Genomic DNA, 27038 nt, shown 5'->3' on the forward strand with positions numbered 1-27038 from the left:
ATTACCATCATCATCATCATCATCATCATGTATCCGTCCATCCAAAAATATTTTCCAGATTTCCAAAAGAATTGTCTTATGATGGGTTGCAGGATGCTGGAGTCTAATTTATCTATTTATTATTACTTGTATTATTATTATTATTCATCTTCTTCTTTTTACTGACAATAATTACAAACTATTACATAAACTATTGGATAAAAGCGTCTGCAAAATGACTAAATGTAAATAAACAATTTGACCTATGCATGGTCACAGGGATGTTGGAGCCTAACTTTTTATGATTATTACTATTATTACATAATAATTAACATAACATTTTTATTATTATTATTTCAAAATATTCAACAAATAACATTTATTATTATTATCATTATTATTATTATTATTATCGTTACCTATATCCTCCACTAGGTTGCAGCAGCTCGTTTCATAACTCGCAGAGCTACTGATTAGATCATCCACCACCCCTGCATCGAACAACCAGAATATTCTCACAGAATTTCAGACCTTTATTGAATACAAATATACTTATACGTATTAAGAACTTGATTGACAGGTGTGATGATCCGTGATTAAGCTCTCAGGTATGAAAAACGTCAAACATCCCGCTATCGGAGAGACAGCATCATGACAAACTCTGAAAGAAACAGAGACAAAACTGTCAGTTCATGTAAGTTTAAGTGTCGTTATTTAGTCGACTAGTTTACTTCGACTACACCTGTTCTCGTGAACGCGAAGGTGTGAGGCTTTTCCCTGAGATCGTGTCACTTCACGGTATTCGCGTGAAAACTGTTGTGAATGTAAAGTTTTGATTCTTATTAGATTTTTTTTTTTTTTTTTGACAGTTCTTCAGCTGTTACCTGGATGAGATTAATTTGTATTTTATTTTTATTTTTTATTAATTTGCTTAAATTAGGACTACATTAAATCTAAATAATTTATCTTTTTTTTTAACTTTTTAAAAATGTCAAAATGTATATGACATGCTTATTATGTATATGATTAATATAAATTATAAATTAATAAGTAGGGTCTAACATTAATTATAATCTATTAATTCAACTGTCTAATAATGTCAAAAAATATAATAATTATGTCCATCAAGCTCTAACAGACTATCCAAATTTTAATAAAACGATAGGGTTATGCCTTTAGAAGCACAGATGTGTCTGTCGCTTTAAAGGTATGGTTCACCCAAAAATTTAAATTCTGTCATAATTTACCCAGGTTGTTCTAAACCTCATTTTTGGGTGAACTTTATGTTTAAGTCAGACATTCCACCGCGAGCAAATGTTTTTGTGCGAACTGCGCGTCCATCATTCATCATCGGTTCTGGAGACTCCATCATCGCCATGGAAACAAAGATGCTAAGATGAGCTTCTCTAACTTCTTATGATATTAATGTAATTATAATTGCAATTAGCATTATAAACGGTTCAAAATACTTATTTGTTGATTCAGTTTGTTGGCCTTTGTAAAATGTGGGACAAATCGCGTCCCGTATTGATGTTATTCGGGACGCATTATTTTACTTTAAAATAAGGGACAGGTGGCAACCCTAACTGTTGAGGTGAATGTCCCTTGTAGGAGTTTTAGTGATATTATGTATATATACAGTATAAAACTTTGTTAATTTGGGGCACTAACTATGGTAAATATCTAAATAACTATCCTTGCAACTGTGATTACATAGTACATTTTGTAAGGGTTTTTGTGTATTTGAAAAGGAAAAGGAAAGGGAAAGGGTTAGGGATATGGAGCGATGTTACAGACAATATTCAAAAAGGAATTGCAAATTGTATTTGCAATTGCGTTTTCTATTTGTGGAAAAATATATGTTTTGACATAATCCAAACACAATTGCAAATCGTGCATTTGTGTTTCCAATTTCTTTTCCGTGTAAGTGAAAATGAGGTGACATACAGCCAAGTATGGTAACCTATACTCAGAAATCGTGCTCTGCATTAAACCCATCCAAAGTGCACACACACAGCAGTGAACACACACCCGGAGCAGTGGGCAGCTATTTATGCTGCGGCACCCGGGAGCAGTTGGGGGTTCGGTGCCTTGCTCAAGGGCAAGAGTGTTGTGATGGAGACATGTTCTTGTTTTTCTTAAGAGTCTCATTGTGTTTTATATTTTTATTTTTAATATTTTGTACTTCTTTTATTGTTAAAATGTACTTTAGTGTTTGTTATGTATGCATTTGTTGTGATTTGGCTGCTACCTTGGCCAGGTCTCTCTTGTAAAAGAGATTCTGAATCTCAATGGGACCTCCTGGTTAAATAAAGGTATAATAATAAAAAAAAATTAAATTACGTTTACTAACCTTGGTCTTTAATTAACATTAACATTAATTTGTGCTCAGCCTACATTACAAACTGTCCTGGGTTGAAGTATAGCCTAATGCAATTGGTCTAATTAGTGTTGTTTTGATCAAATGAATTTCATTTGTGCTAATGAACAAGCGTTCTAGCATGAAAATGCTTGGAAACTAATGTGGTCAGAATCAAAGTTTACAGGAATCTCTGGAATCCTCTCAAGCGGAGGACTTCTACATTCCGATTGGTTGCTGCCCAACCACATCATAGCTCATTACCATAAAGCTGACCTGACTTTAACTCTCCTTGACGCCCACACCGTCCAAGACGCACCACGCCATGCCGCGCCGCTGCTCGCCAGGGCTCAATGCTGGCTCACATTGAAAATTAATGACATCCGGCCACTTTGACACTCTCGCCGGCAGTGGTGTGAACGCATGGTTACTCTCATCATATGCAGCTCCCCTCCTCAGAGCAGTGATAGAGTACAGACCATTCCAGACACTCATTCGCTCATGCAATATAAGCAGCTCTCCGTCTCAAAGTAGCGGTCTGTCCTATATAAAATGCTCCAGCCACACGCTTCCATTGCCTTCTGTGTTGAAACACCGGTTTTGCTGCTGTTTTCTCATATGGGTGTGAAGTATTGCTTACACTATCCATAAAGCATACTGGCGTGGCTGCCGTTCATCGCCTTTTTGATAAGCACCAGTGCAGCTGTTGTTTATGTGGGTGTGTAGTGCTGCGTATGTTAGCTACTGTGCACGCTGCCAATGTTCATCGCCTTCTGTATAAGCACTGGCTGTGCGGCTGTTTTGTTGTGTGGCGTGACAGCTGTATGACAGAATACAGAAAGTTCTTCTGTATTGGAAATACAGTGTCTAGTTCCGTTCTCTCAGTGAAACAAGGTTACGTTAGGTAACCGGAGATGTTTTGAACTGCCATCTTTTCTCTGGTAAGATAAAGTTCTAAATAAAAGCATAAAATGCTTCTGTCCATGTCGGATTGTGCAGAGGCATGACATGCTCTTCCGTGGACCCCAGAGAGTACATTATCAGAACGGTCCCCCGGACTGCTCACGCTGAAACAGATCCTCTCGCAGGCTGGCCAGAGGACTGTTATTTCAATGCATCTGGAGAATGTCTACCTCTATGTTCAGAGCATCACAATGGTTTCTGATGTTGCTTCATAGAGTCGACAGCCTGATAGAGATTCATTGGCTGGTTTAATGTTGTATGCACCAATACGCTTGTTGCTTATTATTACCACTCTCTGCATTTCATTAGTCCAGCGTTGCTCGAATGTGTACATTCATTAAATGTTTGAACGTGGCTCTATCCCTTCTAAATGAGTAGAGCTCGCGCACCGGATGAATCTGGATGATTGACTGATCATAGTCCATTCAGGGAGTGTATTAAACCATCACAGACTTCTGCTTCTCAACCACCCAGAGAGTGCAACTGGGCTTTGTTGTGATGCGAGCTCGAATTACACAGGGGTGCTCACAGCTTGCAACTCATACTTCCATTCATTACGAGCCGAGAAATTTCTGCCTTTAAGAGTTCCCAAGAAGCACTCAGGCTAATGGCTGCGGCTTTGGCAGAGTGTTTTGCTCACACTCATAAGGCAAAGAAAGCAAGACCATCAGCTCTCTGATGTCTGTTCTCACATCCCTTGCTCATTGCGGGTGACAGGAACTGTAATGGCCTCTGTGTCTGGATCATTCTGCTATACAGTGCATTAAGTCATAACATATCTATTGAAACGTGCATTCAAGTGAGTGCATTGAGACAGACCCTTGCACTGGATTGATTGGCCAGGGGACTGGATTATATCAGTGTGTCATATCTGATCTGAGTTAGATCTTCTTTATGGTCATATAGCCCCATTTAGTCGCCTTGACTTTTTGCAAGAGTACTTGGACAGAGACTGTATGCCCTGCTTGTTTTAAGCTTGTTATACTGCTGTAATGGCATGACGCCATCATATTTATAGTCGCCCGGCAGAATGTCCTATCAAAAAGAATTTTGAGTGGCACAAGAAGGCTGATCACCTCTCGCCCTTTTACATGATCAACTCGTGCTGGGCACTCTGGTCAGTTCTGTGATTTGAATGTTTCCTCTCTCGCATTGCGAGTTTGCCTTTGCAAGAGGATTATGTCTACAACTTGTACTGAGATTGTGGGTGGTGTCAAATAGGTCATGTGGACTATTACAGCAGTTAAGTGTTGTACAACTAGGTCATTTAGCCATTCACAGTCTGTTGTTAAAGGTGCAGACACTGCTAGCTTTCTGCGTGAATGGTCACCCTCGTGGATTCACCCTATGCTCATTGCTGTTGTACACATTCATGGAGTAAAAGCACAGACAGGAATCTATTATCATTTTGTTGATTTCTCCCACACAAATAGTAACCTTTGCGGAAAAATCTTTTCCAGGTGGGCTATGAGGCACCTGTGAGTGTTACTATAGCCTATACGTGTTATTATAGCCTGAATATTCCTTGCAACACATTCATTGTCCTTGCAGGCATCAAGTTAGCTGAACTCAATTTTCAGCATTCGTCTTACACTCTTAAAAATAAAGGAGCTTAAAAGGTTCCTCAGAAGAACCATTTTTGGTTCCACAAAGAACCATTCAAACAAAGGTTCTTTAAAGAACCATCTCTTTTCTTATTTTTAAGAGTGTAAACTGTTGCAGCCCCACAGAGTTGGCAGTGTTCCATTAAGTCATGTAAATATTGACTGGGGATTAGAACCAGTGCTACTGCTGCCTCCGTGTTCATCTGCACTGTGTTAACCCTGTGAGCATTATGTTCATGATAGCACCGGCATTGCCACTGCAGTGGACATCAGTACTAGTTGTGAGCATGACTGCCACCATTAACTTTACAGCACGGTCAGGTTTGCCACCGGATGCAACATTATGCAATAGTGTCTGTGTTGCTGCCACATGCATTATTTGGCCACCAGCACACTGTGACCATGCGGTGCTCACACTGTGGATGTCAAACATTGCTCTCTCCCTTCTACTCATTTAGAAGGGCAATAGTGCCATTGCCTATTCACGTGTCTGTGGTTCTGAATGACTGCTGTTAATGCAATCTGTCTAATGCTTGTGCAACTTGCTCTTATAGCTGCTATGACACCGAACTTATGAAGTCTTCCATTGTGTGTACTAAGTACTACTTCCAAGTACTTTTAGCTGAGGTCAACGGCTTTGCTTGCAGCCGATCTGGACAATCGCTATCAACACACCGGGATTTTAATCGAACCCCAAATCTTCGATGACGCAGTCTCGAGAGACTGACTTTAGAGGGGACATCTCCGGTTTCCTAACGTAACCCTGAGAGGAGGGAACAAGACACTGCGTACGCTGCCATGTTACATAGCTTAGAGTCTTTGTCAGCTGCACTCTGCTTCATTCTAAAGATTCAGTGCCACCTTATAGTGCGGGGAAGCCTGCCTCTATTTTGCATGCTTGAATGCCATTGGCGGGCGAATTCTTGCCCGCAAGATTTCATAAGGCTTCAGTAAATTCAAGGAAGGAGGGGATAACGTGAAAGCGAAATCTTTGATGATGCAGTGTCTAGTTCCCTCCTCTTAGGGAAACAAGGTTACGTTAGGTCTTGAACTAAACACAGTGCTTCCAGTGTGTGAAACCTTCGAGTTGTCCTAGACGCGGCATGGCACTGCACTTCTTGTCCTGTGTCCAACCGAAAATTATGTCTGATAATTTATTTCGTCAGGGGCTGCATTTATACTTGTCATTAACATGTGACCTGTATCCGGATGTTGTTCACATACACATTGAAAAGACAAGTGTAAACGCACTTCTGATCAGATGTTATCCGATTAGCATGTCCTGATCCAGAGTTAGTCGAGGAGGCATTGTGATCAGATCTCAGTGTAATGTAAATTCAATCCAGTCATCGTGTCTGCTTTTCTCAGATCGAGGTCACACAAAATCCCGCCCCCTATCTCCCGAACTGCCAAAAGACTTATTTAAATATTGCATGGGAAAGAGAGATCCAACTGGTTACCAGATAGAGAAGTCACTTGATGTTGCCAAGTGTAAATGCGCTGTGTCCTTATTGACTGATGATCACATGTTAATGCCAAGTGTAAAAGCAGCCAAAAAGATACATATATAGTTTATGAATAAATGTAAAAAATATATTTCTGAATAAAATGCTGAAATGTATCAGAATTCAGAGCATCCTCCGACGAATTGAACATGAGCTGTGATTAAAAGTCACTTTCTTTCTTTCTTTTTATCATTTGGATTGTGAGCACAGTCACATAGACACACCCCATTCGCATCATGTCAAGTTTCTACTGATTCTCTGATTTTATTTCATCAAGATAATTCACTGTGTGATGATGATATTCATTCCATACATTTTTGAATCCAGTGCAATGTTTCCCAAGCACCCCATTATATGACTCTTTACCACTCTGCATCCAGTATATGTTCCAGTACTGACTGCAGTCACTGCTTTATTTATTAAAAAATAAAATAAAATAAATAAGCATGTTTTTATTGCAAAAATTGCCAAATTCCCCATTTTCCTCGTAGAAATGAATAATGATGTTTTGTTTTCCACCAGTAGTGGTCGTGGTATACTTTCTGATTACATCAATAAACACCACCCTCCAGACTGACTGTGTCTAGGCATTGGAAATGCAAGTGCAAAAGCAGTACGCGAAGAAGTGAAATAGCAATTGTGTTTTTTTTCTATTGCTATTCCAAAATGACAGAATCTTAACAAGTAAGACATTGGAAATGCAATAGCAAATGGACTTTGCTTTCCATTTAAATTTTGGCAGACATGTTACATACACGGAAAAGAAAATGGAAACACAAATGCACGATTTGCAATTGCGTTTGGTTTATGTCATAATGTATGCGTCCACAAATTAAAAAAAGCAATTGCAAATACAATTCGCAATTCCTTTTGAATATTGTCCAGAATATAATTCCTTATTGGGATATATGGACAGCTCAGGGTTACACCAGTATAGCAGTTACCCCTAGAGCAAAGTTAACCTGGTTTTAAAAGTGAGGCCCAATAATGAATATGTCATTATGAGGGACATGTGAATTTGGTTGAATATAAAAAATTTAGTCAGTCCATTTTTAGTACAAGATTGCTGGTCTCAGTTTGTTCAAATGGGGACACCCTCCATTTTAAACCTCTTTTTAACCCTCCAGGCTACACAAATTACCCATATATTCTCAGAAAAGCAGGTCCCATGAGCCATTACTTCAAGTGAAAAGAGGGCTGCTGCTGTTTTATCAGCTTGCCACTAGATAGCACCATAGAGTTTTGTTATTGTCTTAAGTGACTTGTTGTGAACAAGTTAAATGGTTATTGTTTTGTGTTTGTTTTACAATACAAGTTCCAGCTTTTTGTTTGTTTACTGCTCAGTGAGTCGTGTGAACTTTAGCTACGATCTAGTCAGCTCAACAGAGCAGTACATTCAAAAGCATGCTGACTTCTTTACCATCAAAGTCCACGTTCCCGTCTCCGTTGCGATCGATGTCTGTCAGAATTTCTTCCAATTCTCCCTTCTTTAGTTTCTCCCCAAGTAGCGTCTTTGTGGACTCCTTCAGCTCCTCAAAGGTGATCCGTCCATCACCGTCATAGTCAAACTAAGAGAGGCACAGAGGAATGCAGAGTTTTACTAAATATTATTTAAGGGTTGGAAAAAGATGCAATGTAACAACGTTTTGATGTTTCTGGGGTTTTGTTCTCTATTTAATGTACACTTTAAAGTGTGCTCCATTTGAGGGGAACTTTAGAGAGTATACTCACCTGTTTGAAAGCGCAGTGCAGCTCCCTTAGACCCACCATATGAGCAGTTTCAGCCAGCATCCTGGGCCCCATTAATTCACAGAAATCATCAAAGTCCACATGACCTCCCCCTATTATATCGTACACACAAAATAGACACATTTATCTTTACTTTTAAACTGACATACGCTACTGTTCAAAAGTTTGGGATTGGTGAGAATTTTTTATTTTATTTTTATTTTTACAGTAAAAACAGTTATATTTTATTAGACTTTAATAGATTTTGAATTTTAAGTAGCCAATACTTCAGTGTTCAGTGTCACATGATCCTTCAGAATCATTCTAATATGCTGATTTGCAGTGCTGTTTAATATTAACACTGCTACAGATTTTTTCAGGATTCTTTGATGAATGCAAAGTTCAAAAGAACAGCATTTATTTGAAATTGAAGTCTTTTGTAACCATTTAAATGTCTTTTCTATCACTTTTGATCAGTTAAATGCATTCTTGCTGAATAAAATTAAAACTTTTAAAAAGGTCTTACTGATCTCAAACCTTTAAACTGAAGTGTAGGTCAGAAGGTTAGAGTATAAATAGAAACACACACACACACACACACACACACACACACACACACGCACACACACACACACACACACACACACACACACACACACACACTCACATTTCATTTTTATCTGCTGAATGATCTCAATCAGTTCCATCTCTGTTGGCATGTATCCCATGGTTCTCATGCAGTCTGCAACATCTTTGTAGTGCAAATACCCGTCCTGGTCATAGTCAAACTCTTTAAATGCTACATGAAGTTCTGAAAGGAAAAGAAATGTAATCACATTTAACCACACTGCCAACTTTTCTTCAATTTGCAGTATACCGTATTCATCTTAGGTGTTATGAATGGACACACACATATATATGGATTTTGGATTAATTTTTTTTTTATTGTGTTCTGTTGTTAATTATAATGTGCTACTCTTGTTTAATTTACATGTTTATTTAAATGTTAATGAAATTACAAAATCACACAGATCATGGTTTTAAACTTACATTAGGACATTTACATTATGCCACATACTGTACCAGTTATATAATCTATAGGACCATGCTGATATAGGACCATCAGCACAGGCTGACTCACTGCTCTGGTATTATTAATGCTGCTTACGTCTTCATCAGCTGTATGCCATTTACCATTCATGACAATACCAATCAATTTTTAATCACATTTATTTGTGTCAGGTGTTCTTGAATGTTGTCAGTTATTTATCTTATGCTGAATATGTTGTAGCAATTGTATGTGCCTGTCTCGGATATTAAATATGCATGTTCTGTACATACCATCTAGTTCCTCTGGCAGTAAATCTCTGTCCTGATGAAAGTAAATGGGAGAGAGAGAGTCAGAGAGAGGTAGAATGACAGAGAGATGAGAGAACAAAATGACAATGAGGGAAAAAAATGGTGTCACAAAAAACAGCTAAATATGGAAATTATTACAGCATGAGAGCTGAACGTCCTTAGAGACATCGCCCATTTTTAATCACTAATAACTGAGGTTGATGTTAGCATGCTTATCAAAGCTGCTCAGTGCCACAGTGATGCATAGAGTGGGGTGGGGGGGATTGTATAATTGGATTACACCATAACGTGCCCTACCATGCCTCACTTCAACACTTACACAGACAAAGAACGGCAGGGAGATTCAAGAAAAGAAAAAAAAACTAGTTCTGCAAACATAAAATGTGTATATGGTTAAGGGGCAATGTGTATTAATGGAAAAAGAGAAAGAACGTTTAGGAAAGAAACGGTTTAAAAACGATATTATTATTATTGCTGCATTTCAGAAATATATCCTTGCATACAGTTTTATTTAGATTCATGCACATATGCATGCTTTAATATGTTAAAATTATACAAATACACATATGCAATACAAATAAAGTTGAATTAAAAATGTTTAACTTAATCATAAACAAACATACAGTATGTACAGTATCTGCTAGCACTTTCAGAAACAGATGCATATGCACTCGGGCATAAACATGCAAATGCATGCACGTTTATAAATTTTTTAAGTTGCATGTGATTATTAGTAAACTCTTTATTTGATTTTTTTTTTCATGTAACTTTTTTTTTAAAAGCAAACTTGGCCTGTAGCTTCACTGTATAGTCTAACAGATTTTACATAGTAGTCTTTGACATTAAAATAATTTATTGAATTTTTTTTTGGAGCCAGTAGCTTCATGAAATTAAATCTCAAGCAGGTTTTCTGAATGTTCTCCTATCTTACAAATTCAATGTTTTTGTTCTCATAGTTAAAAAAATAAAATAAAAATATTGCATATGTCCAAATTAACCTAGCATGTAAAGTAGCTATACTGTAGTTTAAAATAAATCTGACTGGTTCACTTCTTAAAATGGTGAGTTTGCCCTGTCTTACATGCTGCTCGGACCTCCTGCAGTCTTTGCCTTCTTAACTGTATTGAAATTTTATTTAATATTTATCAGTTTAGTATTTAAAATTTGTTATTTTGTTATCTTTCCTACCCCAAACCACATGCTATTGGTTGAGCCAGTGTTTCTTTGTCAGACTGGTCTGGATTTTTAATCAAATCATCTTAATTTTTTTATAGCACCAAAAATAATCTTTAAATTGCTTACTTTCTACATATGAAGTATTTTAGCATCAAAACAAATGACACTCGGCAACTTTAATTTCACCTAACGACACTGTTCCTGCACATAGCCAACTAGATAACCTCGTAAGTGCAGTGTTAATCCAATGTGGCATGGGTATGTATATTGAAACTTTTATTAATTGATTTGTAAAGCTGGTTTCCAAGGGCATTGCTGTCCTTCAAATGTTTCATTCACTGCATTCATTGGACCTTTGACCTCCAAATTCCCAAAAACACATATTTATTATTAAAAATAATGCATTACTCATAGACTTCTCTGGCAGAGGTAGCGGTTATGCAACTTGGTAAGTTGCTTCAGGCTATTTACCCTTGGATTTATGGTAATGGGGTACCTTGTCTATCTGTTTTTATTTCATTCATCCCTCCAGTTCTGTCTAGCAGTAGCCTTCAAGCTTTAGGCTGTGCATACATTGGTTTGTCTTGTTAGTCTCTTAGACTCTATCCATTATCTCTCTCTTTCCATTCAACAGCATCTCCATCTTCTGGCTTTCACTTGCTCACTGGCTCTCTCTGATCTCCAGACGTACTCTTGAAAATATAATCAAGCACCTCTGAGTTTAAATGACTATGATTCAGTAACTCGTGACAGATTCATATCGTTGGTTTTAAAAGCAGAAGCAAGATGCTAGCTTAGGTCTGAGCTTCAGTGTACCAAAATAATTTTTTGACTTGGCACTTGTTACTGACCTGATTGAGAAGGAAGGTAGTGTGTTGACAGGCGACAATATTTTCTCAATGCAAAATAAGTCAAACAAACAGGCTAACATTAGGCACCTATAAATGGGTCACCTGTCTAAAAACATCTCAAACTAGTCTGAGCTAGTTTGCTGGTTTTAGTTCATCTTCATCTCTCTAAGCCAGCTAAGAGCTGCTTAGAGTGGTTAGAGTGGTTTGTTTATGTATTTATGTATTTATGTATTTATTTATTTATTTTTCAGTAAGGTGGTGATACTGTGGTCCAGGAATGTATCAGATTGTAAATACAATAATGCAGAATTAGTCTTGTTATTGGAAACTAAAACTATGAAAAATACGACAATTTAAAAAAATAAAATACTAGATGTGATATTTTAATATTATAATTTAATATAAATTATGATGTTATAAATATAAGATGAAACTAAAAAAAAAAAAATTAGAGATGTTGACTTGGCAAGAATTTAAATGAATATTTTTAAGTTTTTAAAATGACTAAATTTAAAAGTAAAAAAAATAAAAAGCTCAATAGAAATATTTAAAAAAATAAACAATTACTAAAACTTAAACAAAAAATAAAATATTCTAAAAACATCTCATTTATAATACAAAAATACTGTAATATTACATGTAAGGGTGATTGCCATAATTTAAATGTTGCTCCAAGGTACACTGAAAAATAGCATTGAAAGTGACTTTTATATTAGTTTTATTAGTTATCATCTGTTCAAAATTAATGTAATAATTTAAATGAGGATCTCTCTCTCAAAAAAAAAAATTCATCTAGAGATCTACTGTAGTTCACCTGTCCAAAGAGAGCGTTGAGGTACTGTGTATATGCTGCAGCGATAGCTGAGTTCTGGCTGAAAGATCTACTGCCGCGCCGTCCTTGACTGTCAGATGAGCCCCTGTGACCTGAGTTTTTTGAGTCTTTTGAGGAGCTACGAAGAGCAGAGCGTGGAGGATGAGCATCTGATGTGGATGGAGGACCAGAGGAGCTGTTAAAGGAACAGAAGAGCTGTAGTGACCACACCGCACTTCATCTCAATCGATGCAAGTATTGATTTAGAGCCACCCATACCTTTCTTTTGAAGAAGTTTTACTCCTCTGAGACATGCTAGTAGATAATGAGAGGGAGAAAGGGAAGATTTTAGATGTTCAGAGAAGTTTACTCATGTTATTCTTTCTCATTTCGTATGCCAGTTCATCCACATTGACATTGTAGTTACATAATTTTTCATGAAACATTCATGCAACCATGCCCAGTCCATTGAAGTTGACATGTATAAAACATAACAGGAGTTTTTTGGCCAAGTTCCTGCAACCTGTTTTACCCTAGATTTCAGTGGTTGGGCAGAGGCCTGATTCCAATGGAGAAAATGCCTACTGGGTCACTTCCTGGCATTATAATAGTCAGAAAAGTCATAGGCTGGAATTACAATGAATATTTTCAGATGGCAACAGTTTGATGCTATTGTTTTCCCTTTGTAGAAAGGTTTCTGTTTGTAGAGAAGGACACGCGGCATAATCAAACGCACACTAGCGGCAGATCCAAGAGGACAGACCGTTCCTCCTAGCACTGAATTAGATTACAATGGAGGCCGACAGGCGCACAGACAGCCCATAAATTATAATCAACAGTTTAATATGCCCAAGCAAAGAAGTGAACCTCTGTCTGTCCTCTGCCCATCAAACAAGTCATTAGAACCAAAATTGTCAATGGCTCCTCACAAGAAACACACATTAGTTCAAAAAGAGGCAAATCATTCACATAAAAACATTTATTTCTTAATGCCTCGGTATTTTGATTCTGTATAAATCTGTTGTGCTCCATTCATTGGTTTGGGATTAAAAAAAAAAAAAAAAAAAAAAAAAAAAAAAACTCAAATAGAAAAGAAAATACCAAAATATCAAATCCACATATACTGTATAGAGGGCAACAATAAGGGTCCAGAAGTAAAAAATAAAATAATTTTCTCCATAGGGGAATTGAACTTTTGTAATTTGTAAAATCTTTGTAAATTTGATTTGTAAATCTTTTAAGAGCTACAAAGTTGGTATATGCATTTGTTGGAGCTATCATCTTGCATGTTTTCCATTTAGATGATTTTTTAAAAATCTTGTTCAACAATGGATTTACTAATGAAAAACTACATTACCCAGTATTCTGCAAAGAAGTCTCCATTCAAATCCAAGAATTGCAAGCTCTTAAATTCTCACCTATTCCCATGAAGCACTGCGAATGACAAGTCAGTCTTCTTATGCTGTCAGACTACTTAAATATTTGTGTTTATGCATATTTGTGTTTATGTATATATTTCAATAAATGTCAAAATATGTTGTATCTATGCATAATCAATAAATATATAGATTTTTAAATGTAGGCCTATATATTAATATATACATTTTTTATTTCTTTTTAATTCAATTTCCATTCACAATGCTTTATGGGATTGTAGTTCTTTCCTTTCTTTAATCGTTGTTTTTTTTTTTTTTTTTAAATGCCTTTTTGCTTTAAATTAAAGTTTGTAATGTTGTGTAATGTGTTAGCTGGTGGGTTTGGTTCATAGCTTTAATAAAGACATGTAAAGGAAACTGGCACTGTTTTATGTATGTATCGTTGCAATTGTAAGATAAAATATACAATAATTAAATTTAAATCATTATCTCATGTCCACATATTTATTTATTATGTCTTTTAAAAGAGATAACATTTTTTTTTTACATTTGGAAACTGGGTTGATTCTTATCATATTTGTGGTGAATTGAAAAGGGTGGCTTTGATAAATCAGTATGTTGACTCAAATTAAATCTGAAGAAAATGTTGTTAATACAAATGCTTACTTCAGAAAATTTCTAATTACGTTTGAGTCTTCATGGCACATAGTCACAGCAAACTGATTATTCATATTTCAAATGAGATGAAACATACTAAAAGACAGTACGTGGGCTCCGTCTGCTCTGGGTAATTTGGTGAATTTATTTCAGCACACTAGTGACTCTCACCGAGAGGAAAAACCTGCCTGACTAATCTACAAGAGTTATTAAACTAAGTGACCAATTGCTGTCAATCAGCACGTTGACACAAGCAATTTCATCTCCTAATTCCTCTAATTGGAATAATTTAACAGAGGAGTGTGGGGATAATTATGGAACAAACTGATAGAATCGTCTAAGAGAGTAAAAGCTGTGCTGAGGCAAAGAAGGCAAGGCTGCTCCATTTCCCCCCTAATTATGATATGATACCGAACCTTTTTGATGTGAATTGTGATATACAGAAAGTAATTACTTCTAAAATTACATATGAGATGATTGGTTTGCTGGAATGCTGAAAACGGTGACATTCCTCCACCTAGGTTTTTTTTTTTTTTTTGCAAAGTTTATGAAGTAAAGTTTTTATTTTTTATTTTTATGGCAGCCACCTTTCAGAGCTGGCCTTCCAAAAATGACTGCATCTGACAGATGCAGATTAGATCGAACATTGACCTGCTTCAGAGATAGAACTCTTTAGCACCCTGAAAAATTCAATCACATTGAGATATCTGTCCTAGCCAAGGGCATCAGATACAGGCTTTCAAATGGTTTGGTATGGAGTGCTGTGTGTGTCCTAGTGAAAAATAAATATGCTAAAATGTGTTTGAAGTACATTTATTTTATGCTAAGTATACTATAAATATATTTGCATATTTAAAAATACCATCCAATTATACTTTTAGTATACTAAACTGGTATACTTAAAGTCAAAATTGAAACAACTCATTTTGTACTTAATGCACATTAATTGTGTGGAAGTATTGCTGAAGTCCATCTAAAGATATACTAAAGTATATTTGATTGTGCTTAAGTGGAATGATCCCAAGTATACTTTAGATACACATCTTGCATTTAAAGACAGATAGTATTCAAAGATCATACAATCCTCATCAATAGTGACATTAAAACACATTTTAGGCTTAATATTAAGAAATGTGCATTTTGCACAAGTAGTATATCTAAACCGGTAAATCTCAAGAGATAGTTCAGAACATATGTTAATAGATTTGAACTATACTTAGTATGAAATAAATGTATTTTAAATATATTGCTTTTTTACTAGAGTGGTCAGGTTTTGTTTACATTATGGGGACCAAATGTCCCACAAGGATAGTAAAACCTTTAGGAAATGGCTTAATAAACACTGGAGGAAGTCGTGGCCTAGTGGTTAGAGAGTTTGACTCCTAACCCTAAGGTGGTGGGTTCGAGTCTCGGGCCAGCAATGCCACCACTGAGGTGTCCTTGAGCAAGGCACCGAACCCCCAACTGCTCCCCGGGCGCCACAGCATAAATGGCTGCCCACTGCTCTGGGTGTGTGTTCACTGCTGTGTGTGTGCACTTTGGATGGGTTAAATGCAGAGTATTAAATGCAGAGAAATGCAGAGAATTCTGAGTATTGGTCACCATACTTGGCTGTATGTCACGTCACTTCACTTCACTTCACATTAGAAGTGAATGCAAAGAAAGAAAAAAAGCATACAGTACCCAGGACCAGATTATTGCCCCTCAACGGAAATCACATTCCCGGGGGAACAGTATTTCAGCTGGGTCCCCCGTGCATTAGTCCAGCCCTGACAGTACCATTCAAAAGTTTGTGGTCTTTAATAAGAAGTCTCTGATGCACACCAAGGCTTATTTTTTATTTTTTTTGTAAAAACAGTAAAATTGTGAAATATTATTACTGTCATTTTTGATTAACTTAATGTGTTCTTTCTGCAATGGACAGTTTTCAAATTTATTTTGAACTTTTAAATAGTATATGTTTGTGTGCTTGTGTGCTAAGGATGTACAGTTTAAAATAGCTATTTAAAGCCCCCTGTTTTCTGTCTTGTTTTGTGATCTTCTCGTGAGATCCATCACAAGGCCTTTGGCATCAGATCAGTCACAGATTGCAAGAACTTTCTTGGGTTACATCTGAAAACAAGCCACAGAACAATACCCATGGAACGCTCAAACTGGCATGATCGATCCCCATTACCGATTTTGTGTCATGCCGCTGAAATGAGGCCGGCCCCCTCCTTTGCCAATACGGCCACGCAGTGATGGGCTTTATCTTGCTCGGCCTGGCAGCCCCTGACAATCCACTATCAGCTGCTGTTTACATCTAGACAAACTTTACATCTGATTAACTGGATTCAAAGGCTCATCACTTCTCTATGTCTGTTATTCATGTACTGCAATTATTTTCTGCATATGCTTCAGTAATTACGGTCTGACTGCCTCTCTGCCTCTCAGTTTCTGTACAAATATAGCAAAGCCTTTGAAAAAGATTGCCGCTTTGGCTGTCACCATGTGCCTGATATGCTACTGTTGAACATGCTTTGTTGTTGATGTTTGAAGTCAATTGGGCCCATTTGCAACCACAAAAGAGCTTTTTTGCGAGTAGAGAATTTATAGAACATGCCTCTAAAATCTTAAAACACTGTTTTTTTCAGCTTACCTTCAGAATGAGGAGAGAAAAACGTACAATCCAGAACCACTTGTGTCAGTCTTTTAAAATCAATTCCTCCTCCTCTGAGAGAATGTGTGGATTGACTCTAGAAAGTGACCCTTTACCCTCCTTTGATAATCTGAGTAGGTGATAATCTGTCTAAATATGTTTGGATTAGCATGTGAGATGAGCGTGTTGATGATGTGTTTAAGCCGTGCAAGTGTTCCTGTGAATGTGACTGTCTGGAACAGACACATTACTCTGCATTTATCTATGATTGCATAACGTAAAAAGTTCAGTTGCTGCCTTAAATGTTTAAGTATAATCAAATTGGCTGTATCATTTCAATTTACATTATATTAAACTGACTTAAAAAATCTAAAAGAGATGAATCTCGCATAACTTATTTTTTTTAAAAATTGGTGAAGTTAATTTAATGAGGGCAAGTAATGGAAAAAGATATGCTGACAATTTTTTGCATGTATTAAAATTTGTTTTCTTTAGCTAGTACTAGTATTATTTTTACATAAATTTTATTATTATAATATTTATTCATATTTTGATTTAGCTTTTCATTTTCAGTTTTCATTTAATTTTTAGTTTAAGTTTTAATCATTTTTAATGTGCTTTTGTTATTTTTTTTATATATTTCTGTTTAGACTTCATTTATTTTATTTTAATTTTACATTTTTTTTTTTTTGTTATTTTTATTTTTTTTTCTTATACTTGTTTCAGTTATTATTTTAGTTTTTTATTTTATTTCTGCTTTATTTTAATTCATGAAAACTGAATTGAATAGTTTTAGTTAACAATAACAACAGTATTTTTCAAACTGTCTCTTGTTTTTTCTTATTATTATTTTTAGTAAGGTTATTTTGTCACCTTGGAATTATAATGTTCTGTCTGTTATTCACATATTCTTATTTTGTGACATCTTATGTACATTATGTGATGTTTTGTAAGTTGAAAACTAAGGGATTTTAATAATAAAAAAAGCTTCTATCTACAAAGTATACGGAATGCAAAAACTTTGAAGCTCAATATCTCAAAACTGCCCAGAATGCAGATAGAACCTTGTAATTCTAAAGTGGTGATTTGTCTAAATGTTAGGTGTTACGAAATTTGTTTTTCATAAATGTTTTACTGTTTAGAAGCCTATAATGGACTGGTTCCATTGTGAAAGTTTACTGCATCTAGTGTAACAACATTGCCAGCTATTGGGGCACGTTGTCACAAAAGATCAATGGTGTTAAATGAACTGTTTTCTTTTTCCTGGCCAATGACAGTGGAAATGATCAATAGCCTTTTTGTAGCCAAGACTTTAATGTATGCGTCTATACAGAAATTGATCTTGAGTAAAAAGTGTGATGGCTAGCCCTGGTCTCCCTTTCGCACTGTGTCTGTGTACTGATTCACCATTTGACCCAGTCAGCCGGAGATCAGGCAAGTTTGTCTGAGAGATTGATTCTAACTTTGTTCATGAAGTGTGAACGAACTCTGAACACTGCAGTGACAGCTAAATGCAAGGTTCATGAATGTAATTACAGCTCCAAACTGTGACATAAATAAGCTCAAACTTTTGCAGATAATAAGCTCCTAATGAACGGCTGTCATAAAGACAAAGATTTGGATCATGTATTTAGGAACTGTTCGGCCACATCATTTCATGGACTTTTAATTAAACCAGAGAGCTTAACCCTAGGGCAGAGTCTCATCTTGTTACCAGACTATGTCTCGAAAATAATCATTAATCATTTAAATTAAGATAAAAAAAATGGATAGTAATACAGCCGGGGTAAATTTAAAGTCCATAATAAAGCTTTATAATGAAAAGTAGCATAATTAAATCTCAAATTCATGCTTGCAGCAAAACAAAAGAACACAAAAACCTCTTCTGTGGGTTTCTTTAGCTCCAAGGCTAGGAAAGGGCTAGGAGAATGTTTACAAAATATGTGATTGCATGCAAAGTAATGTACTGTAGCCTACTGTACATATGCATAATTCCCCTCTGCATATTTATGCCAGATGGTTTTTAATGTATCCAAGACTCTAGAAAAGGTCATGGGTTCACATTATTTCAGTATTATGCATGCTTACACAATGCCAACCATTTTCAACAGCTTATTTACTTCTGTTAAAATACATCATAAGTTATAATTATCATAAGAAAGCAATTCATTGTAAGTCACTTAGTAAATTAGCTTTCTCAGACATGGACTGCAAACGTGTCAGAATGCTGTCTGTCAACGTTCAGGCCTGAAACAAGAGAGCAAGAGTCATTATTGATGTTTTCTTGGCCTCTTTTCTTGCCAGCTGTCCTTCATGGCATTTGTCAAAAGAAAGTGAGTCACCTTTTTTTTCTTTTTCTCAATTTTCTCTCCTAATCGCTGCTTGGTGAATGTTGAGGTGAGCGTGCAGGCTGGGAGATGCCGTCATAGTCTATCACGCTCGATTATGCTTACTGTGCTTTAAAAAGGGCTGATTTTGCGTTGCAAATTTCACTCTCAACTTTTTTTGTTCTTTCTCAGAAACAACCAAAAGGCAAGTCAAGCAATAATGTTATTCTAGTGTGAGCTCCCAATAGACATGGGCCATTTAAAACCGAGCAGCATAACCGGAGTCAGCGAATTAAACTCCTGCTGCCATTGCCAATACACAATACATAAACTCCATATTCAGTGAAATTACAGTGTATAGTTAAGTGAAATTCTTAGAATGTGTTTGTTATGAAGTTCTGAGAATGTTTGGCATGTGGATTCATTCTGCAAACATTGCATACAAGAAATAGCAAAGTTGCCACTGCAGTACGTGAGAATGTTTCAATTTCAGCGTGCAGCGGAGTACGTAAATCAGCAAAAAGTTAATAATAATTAATAACACTGTTAAATGTAACTGTTAGCAGCTCTCAAAAAAATTAATATTCCTGTTATACTGTACATTATAATGCTGTGATGCCTGAATGAATTTCTAGCATTTAAAACAATTGATTTTAATTTTAAGTCTTGTGAAGTAATGTGGAATTTTAAGCTGTTTATTGATTCTCTACCATTAAAATGACATGAAAATAATTATAGGCTTATCAGTACAAGCCAGAATTTGGATATCAGTGCATTGGTAATTTAAATAGCGCTTCAAGGTATTTTAAACTAGAATATCATGACATTACTACTATACCACTACAAAAAAGCAAGGTTTTGCAGGGTACCATGTCCAAAAAAACAAATTACTCCATAGTTCTTTTTTGTAAGTTGTCTCCTTAATGACTGATTGAGTTCTACTCTCTGCTAGTTCTTGCACACGTTCTCACATTTCCATCAAGTTGTTATTGTGCAAGTAATTTTTTTAGTGAGCCTGTTCATAGCATTGATTTATGTCTCTGTTTATGCTATTCCTTTTTATCCTTCTTTCCTTCCTTTTTATTGTTCTTTTTTTCTTTATTTTTGTATTTTTATCTTTTTTTTTTAATTTTTTTATTTTCTTTTCCAGTCTTATGTCTTGCCCTAGAGGTAATAACTGGCACGCTTCATTTCTCGATATATTCCTGGCTGTATGTTAAATAGGGCCAACCTCTACACTGTATGTCTACATCTGCATATGCATTTTTCTCTCTGGTGTGTGTGTATATGTATATATTATAAAGAGGGGCAATATGCTATCAATCATAGCCATGTCAGTTTCTCCAACAAAACTAACCTATTATTAGTCATGTCAACAGCATGAAAAGCAAGGCCCCATTAGGGAGTAACAGGAGCAGAATGAAGGATTAATAAGTGAAAACAAGAGAAGGACGAAAGGTGGAAAAGAGGATGATGTATAAGAGAGAGAAAATGCAGCAAGGGGGAGAGGGTAAAGATGAGGAGGAGGGAGAAATTGGGTCATTTGGAAATGTGAAGTGGCTGAGTTGGCACCAAGCTGTGAGTGCTGTGCTTGGTTAGTCCCCAGCTCAGGATTATCCCTGGAGAGGGACTAATTTAAACCCAAGAGAAGAGTTCACAGACAGACAGACAGACAAACAGACAGAGTATGCATTTTGATAAATACTGCATAACTGCACACTGCTACGTGAGACTTACGTAACTTCAAAGCCGTGAAAGAAACTGGCTGCTCTGTGATTTATTTTCCTCGACTCTGAAACGTCCCACAGTAAGAGCAAAATATCTTCCAAATTCTGGATGAATGAATCTGTCCAAATAATAAATGATTATAAAAACATTTTCTATTAAAATAATGATAGGGATAGGTTTGTTCTTTGTAAATACAGACTTGCAGCATCTTCAAGAATTAATCATTTGCCGTCTGTCTGAATGAATAAACTCTTTTTTATTGCATTAGTCTTGTTTTCTTGCTCTTCATTTGAAACTGTTACATTGATCAATTGAATAATTATAATTGTTTAACTGCCATACTGTTAAAATCTGCAGTTTTAAGTAGAGTTGTTAAGATGTTTGATTTTTTAATCTTTGTGAATGATTCACCTTTTCACTCATAATACTCACTAGTTGCCAACTACTAGTATAATGCTGATCCATGAATCAGTCCAAATGATAAATTGGTAAAATGGGTTGATTTAAAGTATGGATTTTTTTTTATATATATTTTTTTATATATTTTTTTTATTTATATTATTATTATTATTATTTAATATGATACAATTTCATTGTGTTTATTATTATTGTTATCATTATTTATTTTATAATATTCATATGTAATTTATTAAATATTTTTAACTATTCATTTTTATTTATTTTATTTTATATTAATATTTGTATTATTTTATTACCTTTTGTTTCCATGAGTTCAGTTAAATAATCCTTTTACAATTTTTTTTTTAAATACAAATATTCCATGTATAGTCTCTCATTTCTCAAAAGTTCATAAAACTACACGCAAAATATGTATTATGAATTTTTTTTTTTTTTTTTAATGTCAGTTACATCAAATACTGGCATATACCTCATAGCCACATAGTTCAAACCCTTTACTAACTGAATCATGGCTTGACCATTCTATCACAACCCTTCTTTGAAGTTTTTCAAGATGTGTGCGATGCATCATCAACAAACTACTTATGAAACCAACTTCCTTTTGAAATGCTGTTGATGAGTTCTGACTGTTGTTGCATCCCACATAGTGCTTTCAGCTTTTCAGAGAGCGGTGGTGGTGTGTTTAGTGAGGCAGTTGGGTGACTGGAATCTAGCTCATCTCCCCCACAACTAAACAGAAAAGTCATATGACTTGAACTGAGGAGAGAGAGAATTTGGCACAGCAGCACTTACTGGCTGTCAGGACTACAGATGAGACTGGCAGAGGGCTAATAGGACCTGCCTGTCTATTATGAAAAAGAAAAAGAGCAAAACGGAGAGAGCGAACATTCAAAGAGTCTCAAATGGACAGGGGCTGTGACGTGTTATCAGTACGTGAAGGTGAACGATGACAGAGGTGGATTCCACAAGATGAAAAACGGAAAACTAATGGGACAGTGCGGGTGTGAACTAAGCACAACACCATTTACACAGCGCTCTCTGTTTTCAGAAAATAGTTAACTGGCAAGAGGTCGAAATTGACCCTATCTATTTTCTAAATGCATGTTATTCAGTAGATCTTTAGAATTTAATTAAAGTAACGTAAAAAAAAAAAAAACCAAGTCAATTCAGCTAATTATAGCAAACCTTTAGCAGAATATCTGAATGTATATGATATGTGCTCTAAACTCAACCCAAACCTTTTAAACTATAACATCATTTGTTTTTACCTTGAAAATAGCTTCTTGTTGCAAATCCGTTGATCAGTTGATCATTTTTAAGTAGTGCTGTTGTGATGTTTTGACCATTAACGAGGGGTTGGTTTTAAACAAATCTTTTGAGTGAATGATCCAGTGAATCAGCAATTCACTCATAAAGGCCTTAGCATACTTCATGCAAAGTAATTAAATCAAAATCAGACCAATTTTTTTTTTTTTTTGGAAGTTTGTTTCAGGAGTTTGAAAAAGCTTGCCAAAGCAAACTTCTTGGGTATGTTCGCTCTGGATGGTAAACGCCTTCATTGTTCAGTGGCGAATATGAAATGTAATATTATTGGAAGAGAGCTGAACTGGATAAAGACATCACTGAATCATCAATGAACTGACTTTAACTGCAAAAATTACTATGTTATTGTCTTCTTGCATTATTGACAATCTTTTTTCCTGTTAAACTCTGTAAAGCTGCTTTGACACAACCAGTATTGTATAAATCGCTATACAAATAAAGGTGAATTGACTTGACTTGTAATAGGTAGGTGTGGGTAGGTGCCTTCTTTGACGTGGAAATCTTCTCTGGTTCATTTCTTCTGTTCAGTCTATCAGTGTCAGATGCAAATAGAAACACATAGTGAATATTTACATATTCAACAAAACATTGTTCCTAGCAGTGGGTTATTAATATTAATACTCACTCATAAGTACCACCTACTGTTTTAATGTACAACAATGACTGCATCTGAAATTGCATACTGTATGAGTTTTTTTTTTTCAATGTGTGTAGTATGAATATAATCTGGACAAACTCTGCCATGTTTTCATTGTCACGTGACCTACCAGCATCAGTTTCCATTCACAAACCCTCTCCCATGGTCTCATAGGATAGTAAAGTGTCCATTAGATGCGCCCTTCAGTATCTCACCCGAAAAAAGTAGGTCATGTGGGTACTTTTAGCCCATTGTTTCATAGCTAAATAGAGTGATTTTGGACATACTGCTCTTTTTTACATACTGTTTTGTGCTTACTACATAGAAGGGAAGTATGCGAACAAAAGTTTGTGAACAAAATCACTAGGATGAATCAAAATCACGGCTACTAGCTATTTAGGCTCTTCTAGGATGTGTAATAGTTTGGTAATCAAACATGAACACACTATTAGTCATGACACTCCAGAATGTTAGAACGGAATCGATTCCTCTTGGAATCAAAGATTCGATTCTTTTTTAGGATCGACTACCACCCGGGCTCCCTGAGAAGAGAACAGGCAAGCTGTACGTTTGAGGACAGAGACATATGTGCAAGGGCAAGAACATCCATCTATTCCCAGTGTATTTGGAGAACGGAGAGATAAATATATCTGTGTGAGAACCTTTTTCAGTTTGTGTATTTAAATCAAGGTGAATTCATTCGGTGTCCCATGCTAAGGTAGAGACTAGGTCGGCCAAAGCATTTGTAATGGAGGATGACAGGTTATTTGTACTGGCTTAACAACCACTGATTATTACTTTCTATGCAGTGAGAGAGAGCCATTGAACCGTCTCCATGTTTGTGCGTATATGGCTCTATCTAGCATGCTCATTTACCTCCTGTGTTTAACATATTTCACGAATATGGATGAATATGCATCATCATCATTGCTGAATATGAATATGCAGAATATAAATTACAAGCAGATAAATATCTTTTAAATGAAAGACAATCGCTTTGCTTCAGCAGGCCCATCCTTCATTGTGTGGTTTTATGTCAGGCAGCAAAAATAGATTTTCATACATAATTTATTATTAACACACTGTATTATTTTGTATTTATGTATGTGCATTTATCAATGCAGTGTGGGATTCTGCTATGAGTCATACTTTTGCTAGGGATTTTAGAAACACATTTTAATGCTATATGGTTCCTGCGTCATGAGACGTAGCCCATTGCACAATTATACTAAAATTAGGATGGTTGACCTTCATGTGACAAGGTGACCTTCAGCTCACCACTTTCAGCTCAAAAGCAGGACTGAGTGTTTTTCTAATGGCTAATTATTTTTGCAGACACACTACTGATTTGATTTTAGCGGTGCGCAAGTTAGCGATTATGCCAAAAGTGAAAAACTAAGGTTTCAGGCTTATCAAATTTCTCAGTTCACCAGCGTTTGTAGAATAACCAGTGTTTTTTCTTTCTTTTCTTTTTCTTTTTTGGTATAGCATCATCTTTCTTGTCCCTCTCTTCCTCCTCTGTGAATTTGTCATGAGAGGTATAGGCCTACAGAACCCTACGAAGTTCATTTTTGCACCTCAGCAAGATTCCTACTAAACTTAGCCAAGATATGCCACATCTGGGACTTAAATAAATTTGAAATTCACACTCTCTATCTTTACTACAGTCACACGCAAGTCTATTATGAAACACCATCTGCAATTAACTTGATTAACTGCAATAAACCCCCCTTTTGGAACTATTATTTGTATATTCAGAATCTCAAAAAAAAAAAAAAAAAAATTGTGAAACGTATGATTAAAGACAGTAATAAAGTTAAATAATCTGACAAATAAAATACTTTGCTTTGTGTAGAGAGTGAGCTTACTTTGTGAGAACAGAAATATTTTAAGACTGAGAATGATTTTCATGACACACGTTTTTCTGACAGAACTCCTTAGGAGGCAGAACAGTAAAATATGAGTATATCTCTAGCATATCTCAGCACCAACTGGTCACGTACAAGCTCCCATGATGCATTTTTTTTATATCCATTGTGTCCATAGCCAGTGCAGCAGTAAAGCTTTGATGACGGAGGTTTTTGTGCAGTTTTTCTGTTAGAATAGATACTTTTTTCCTGACTAAACATCTTTCTCCTCTTTTTTTTAACAGCATACAAAATGTTTTGATGATGTAGACCTAAACTGGGTTAATGATTAATTATATAATAAAAATTAAATATCAGAAATATTAACAGTAATTTTTGGGTGTTGGTTTTTTAAATACCTCGTTCAAAATTGTCTGAAATTAGATTTTGTGTGTGTGTGTGTGTGTGTGTGTGTGTGTGTGTGTGTGTGTGTGTGTGTGTGTGTGTGTGTGTGTGTGTGTGTGTGTGTGTGTGTGTGTGTGTGTGTGAGTTTTATCCTGCAAGCTAAAATGTATAATATAATAATTTAAAGTCTAATAATAAAATTATTTATATAATAATGCTATAATATCATAATACAGTAGGTGTTGTTTAAACAAGTAAACACAATGAAATCACACTGGCAAACATACATTTCATTAAATATTTTGTTTCATAATCGATTTACTGCTAGCATTTAATAAGCTATTAACCCTTAATCAGTCCTTGGGGTCCAGCTGACGCCATTGAAAGATTCCTTCATTTTTAAAACGTGTTCCCTTCATCTCAGGGGTATGAGACTCTGTGACTTTTCCTAAATAATCTATTTAAAAAATCTGGGCTTGATTTGGTGGTTCTAAAGGTGTGTAAAAAAAAAACAAATTACAGTTTAAGGTCCTTGGGGTCAGATTGACCCCACATTGAAAATGAAAATTATTATTATTATTTCATTTGCCAAATTTTTTTCAAATAAATCCAGTATAAATCTGAAAATTTCTACATTTAAATAAAGGTCTGGTCCTAGACCATAAACACAAAGTGGAACGAACTTTCTATCTCTCTCACACACACACACGTTTGTGACTGCAACAGAGAGCATTTTTATAGAAATTGGCAAATAAATTCAACAAAACTGGCATAAATCTGAAAAATGTCCATACATAAATGAAAGACTAATACTAGCACACAAAGGCAACATGGAACAAGCATGTTCACTCTCTCTCTCTCTCTCTCACTCTGTCTGTCTCTCTCTCTCTCTCTCTCTCAATTCTCATACACACACAGGTGTATGGGGGTTTATTTGGATTTTGTTAGATTTTGGCAGACAAACACACAACAGTGTGAAGGGGTAGACACACACACACACACAGAGAGAGAGAGAGAGAGAGAGAGAGAGAGTTTTATTGTTCTATGAACTCTACACTTCTGTTCATTACTGTTTATTGGTGCTGTTGTTTTGTTTTGTTTTGTTTTGGTTTTATTTACTTTTTAAAATTCATCTCTTGTTCTAAAAAAATAAATCGTTTGTGATCAGTAATTTTCTGAAATAAATAGTAACCTATGTGATTACAGTCATTTCTTTTAGTGGTCCCTATTGACCTCCACTGGATATATTATGTGGTCATTTCACTTTCTTTCTTTAACTATAATTCCTAAAGTTTTTCCACAAACCTGTAGATGGCAGTATTCTATCCCTTAGGGCAATGTCCAA

At 35.7% G+C, this 27038-nt stretch overlaps 1 protein-coding gene across 2 annotated transcripts; it reads right to left on the bottom strand.

The window, feature by feature from the left end:
• Positions 1–134: 134 nt before the first annotated feature.
• Positions 135–17141, bottom strand: LOC109063568 (calcium-binding protein 2-like). 2 transcript variants are annotated; one of them, XM_042761857.1, is made up of 8 exons: positions 17007–17141; positions 12615–12650; positions 12339–12531; positions 9480–9510; positions 8806–8949; positions 8142–8251; positions 7831–7978; positions 135–640 (listed from the first exon to the last, which is right to left on the bottom strand). In XM_042761857.1, exons 2-8 carry the CDS (start codon positions 12647–12649, stop codon positions 612–614), a joined length of 690 nt encoding a protein of 229 aa, XP_042617791.1. In that variant the 5' UTR covers position 12650; positions 17007–17141; the 3' UTR covers positions 135–611. The 2 variants fall into 2 exon arrangements, with proteins under 2 accessions (XP_042617791.1, XP_042617790.1); XM_042761856.1 differs by lacking the exon at positions 17007–17141 and having other exon boundaries at positions 12615–12668.
• Between the last annotated feature and the right edge of the window lie 9897 nt (positions 17142–27038).

The sequence above is a fragment of the Cyprinus carpio genome, chromosome A8, assembly GCF_018340385.1.
Source record: "Cyprinus carpio isolate SPL01 chromosome A8, ASM1834038v1, whole genome shotgun sequence".
Lineage (NCBI taxonomy): Eukaryota > Metazoa > Chordata > Actinopteri > Cypriniformes > Cyprinidae > Cyprinus > Cyprinus carpio.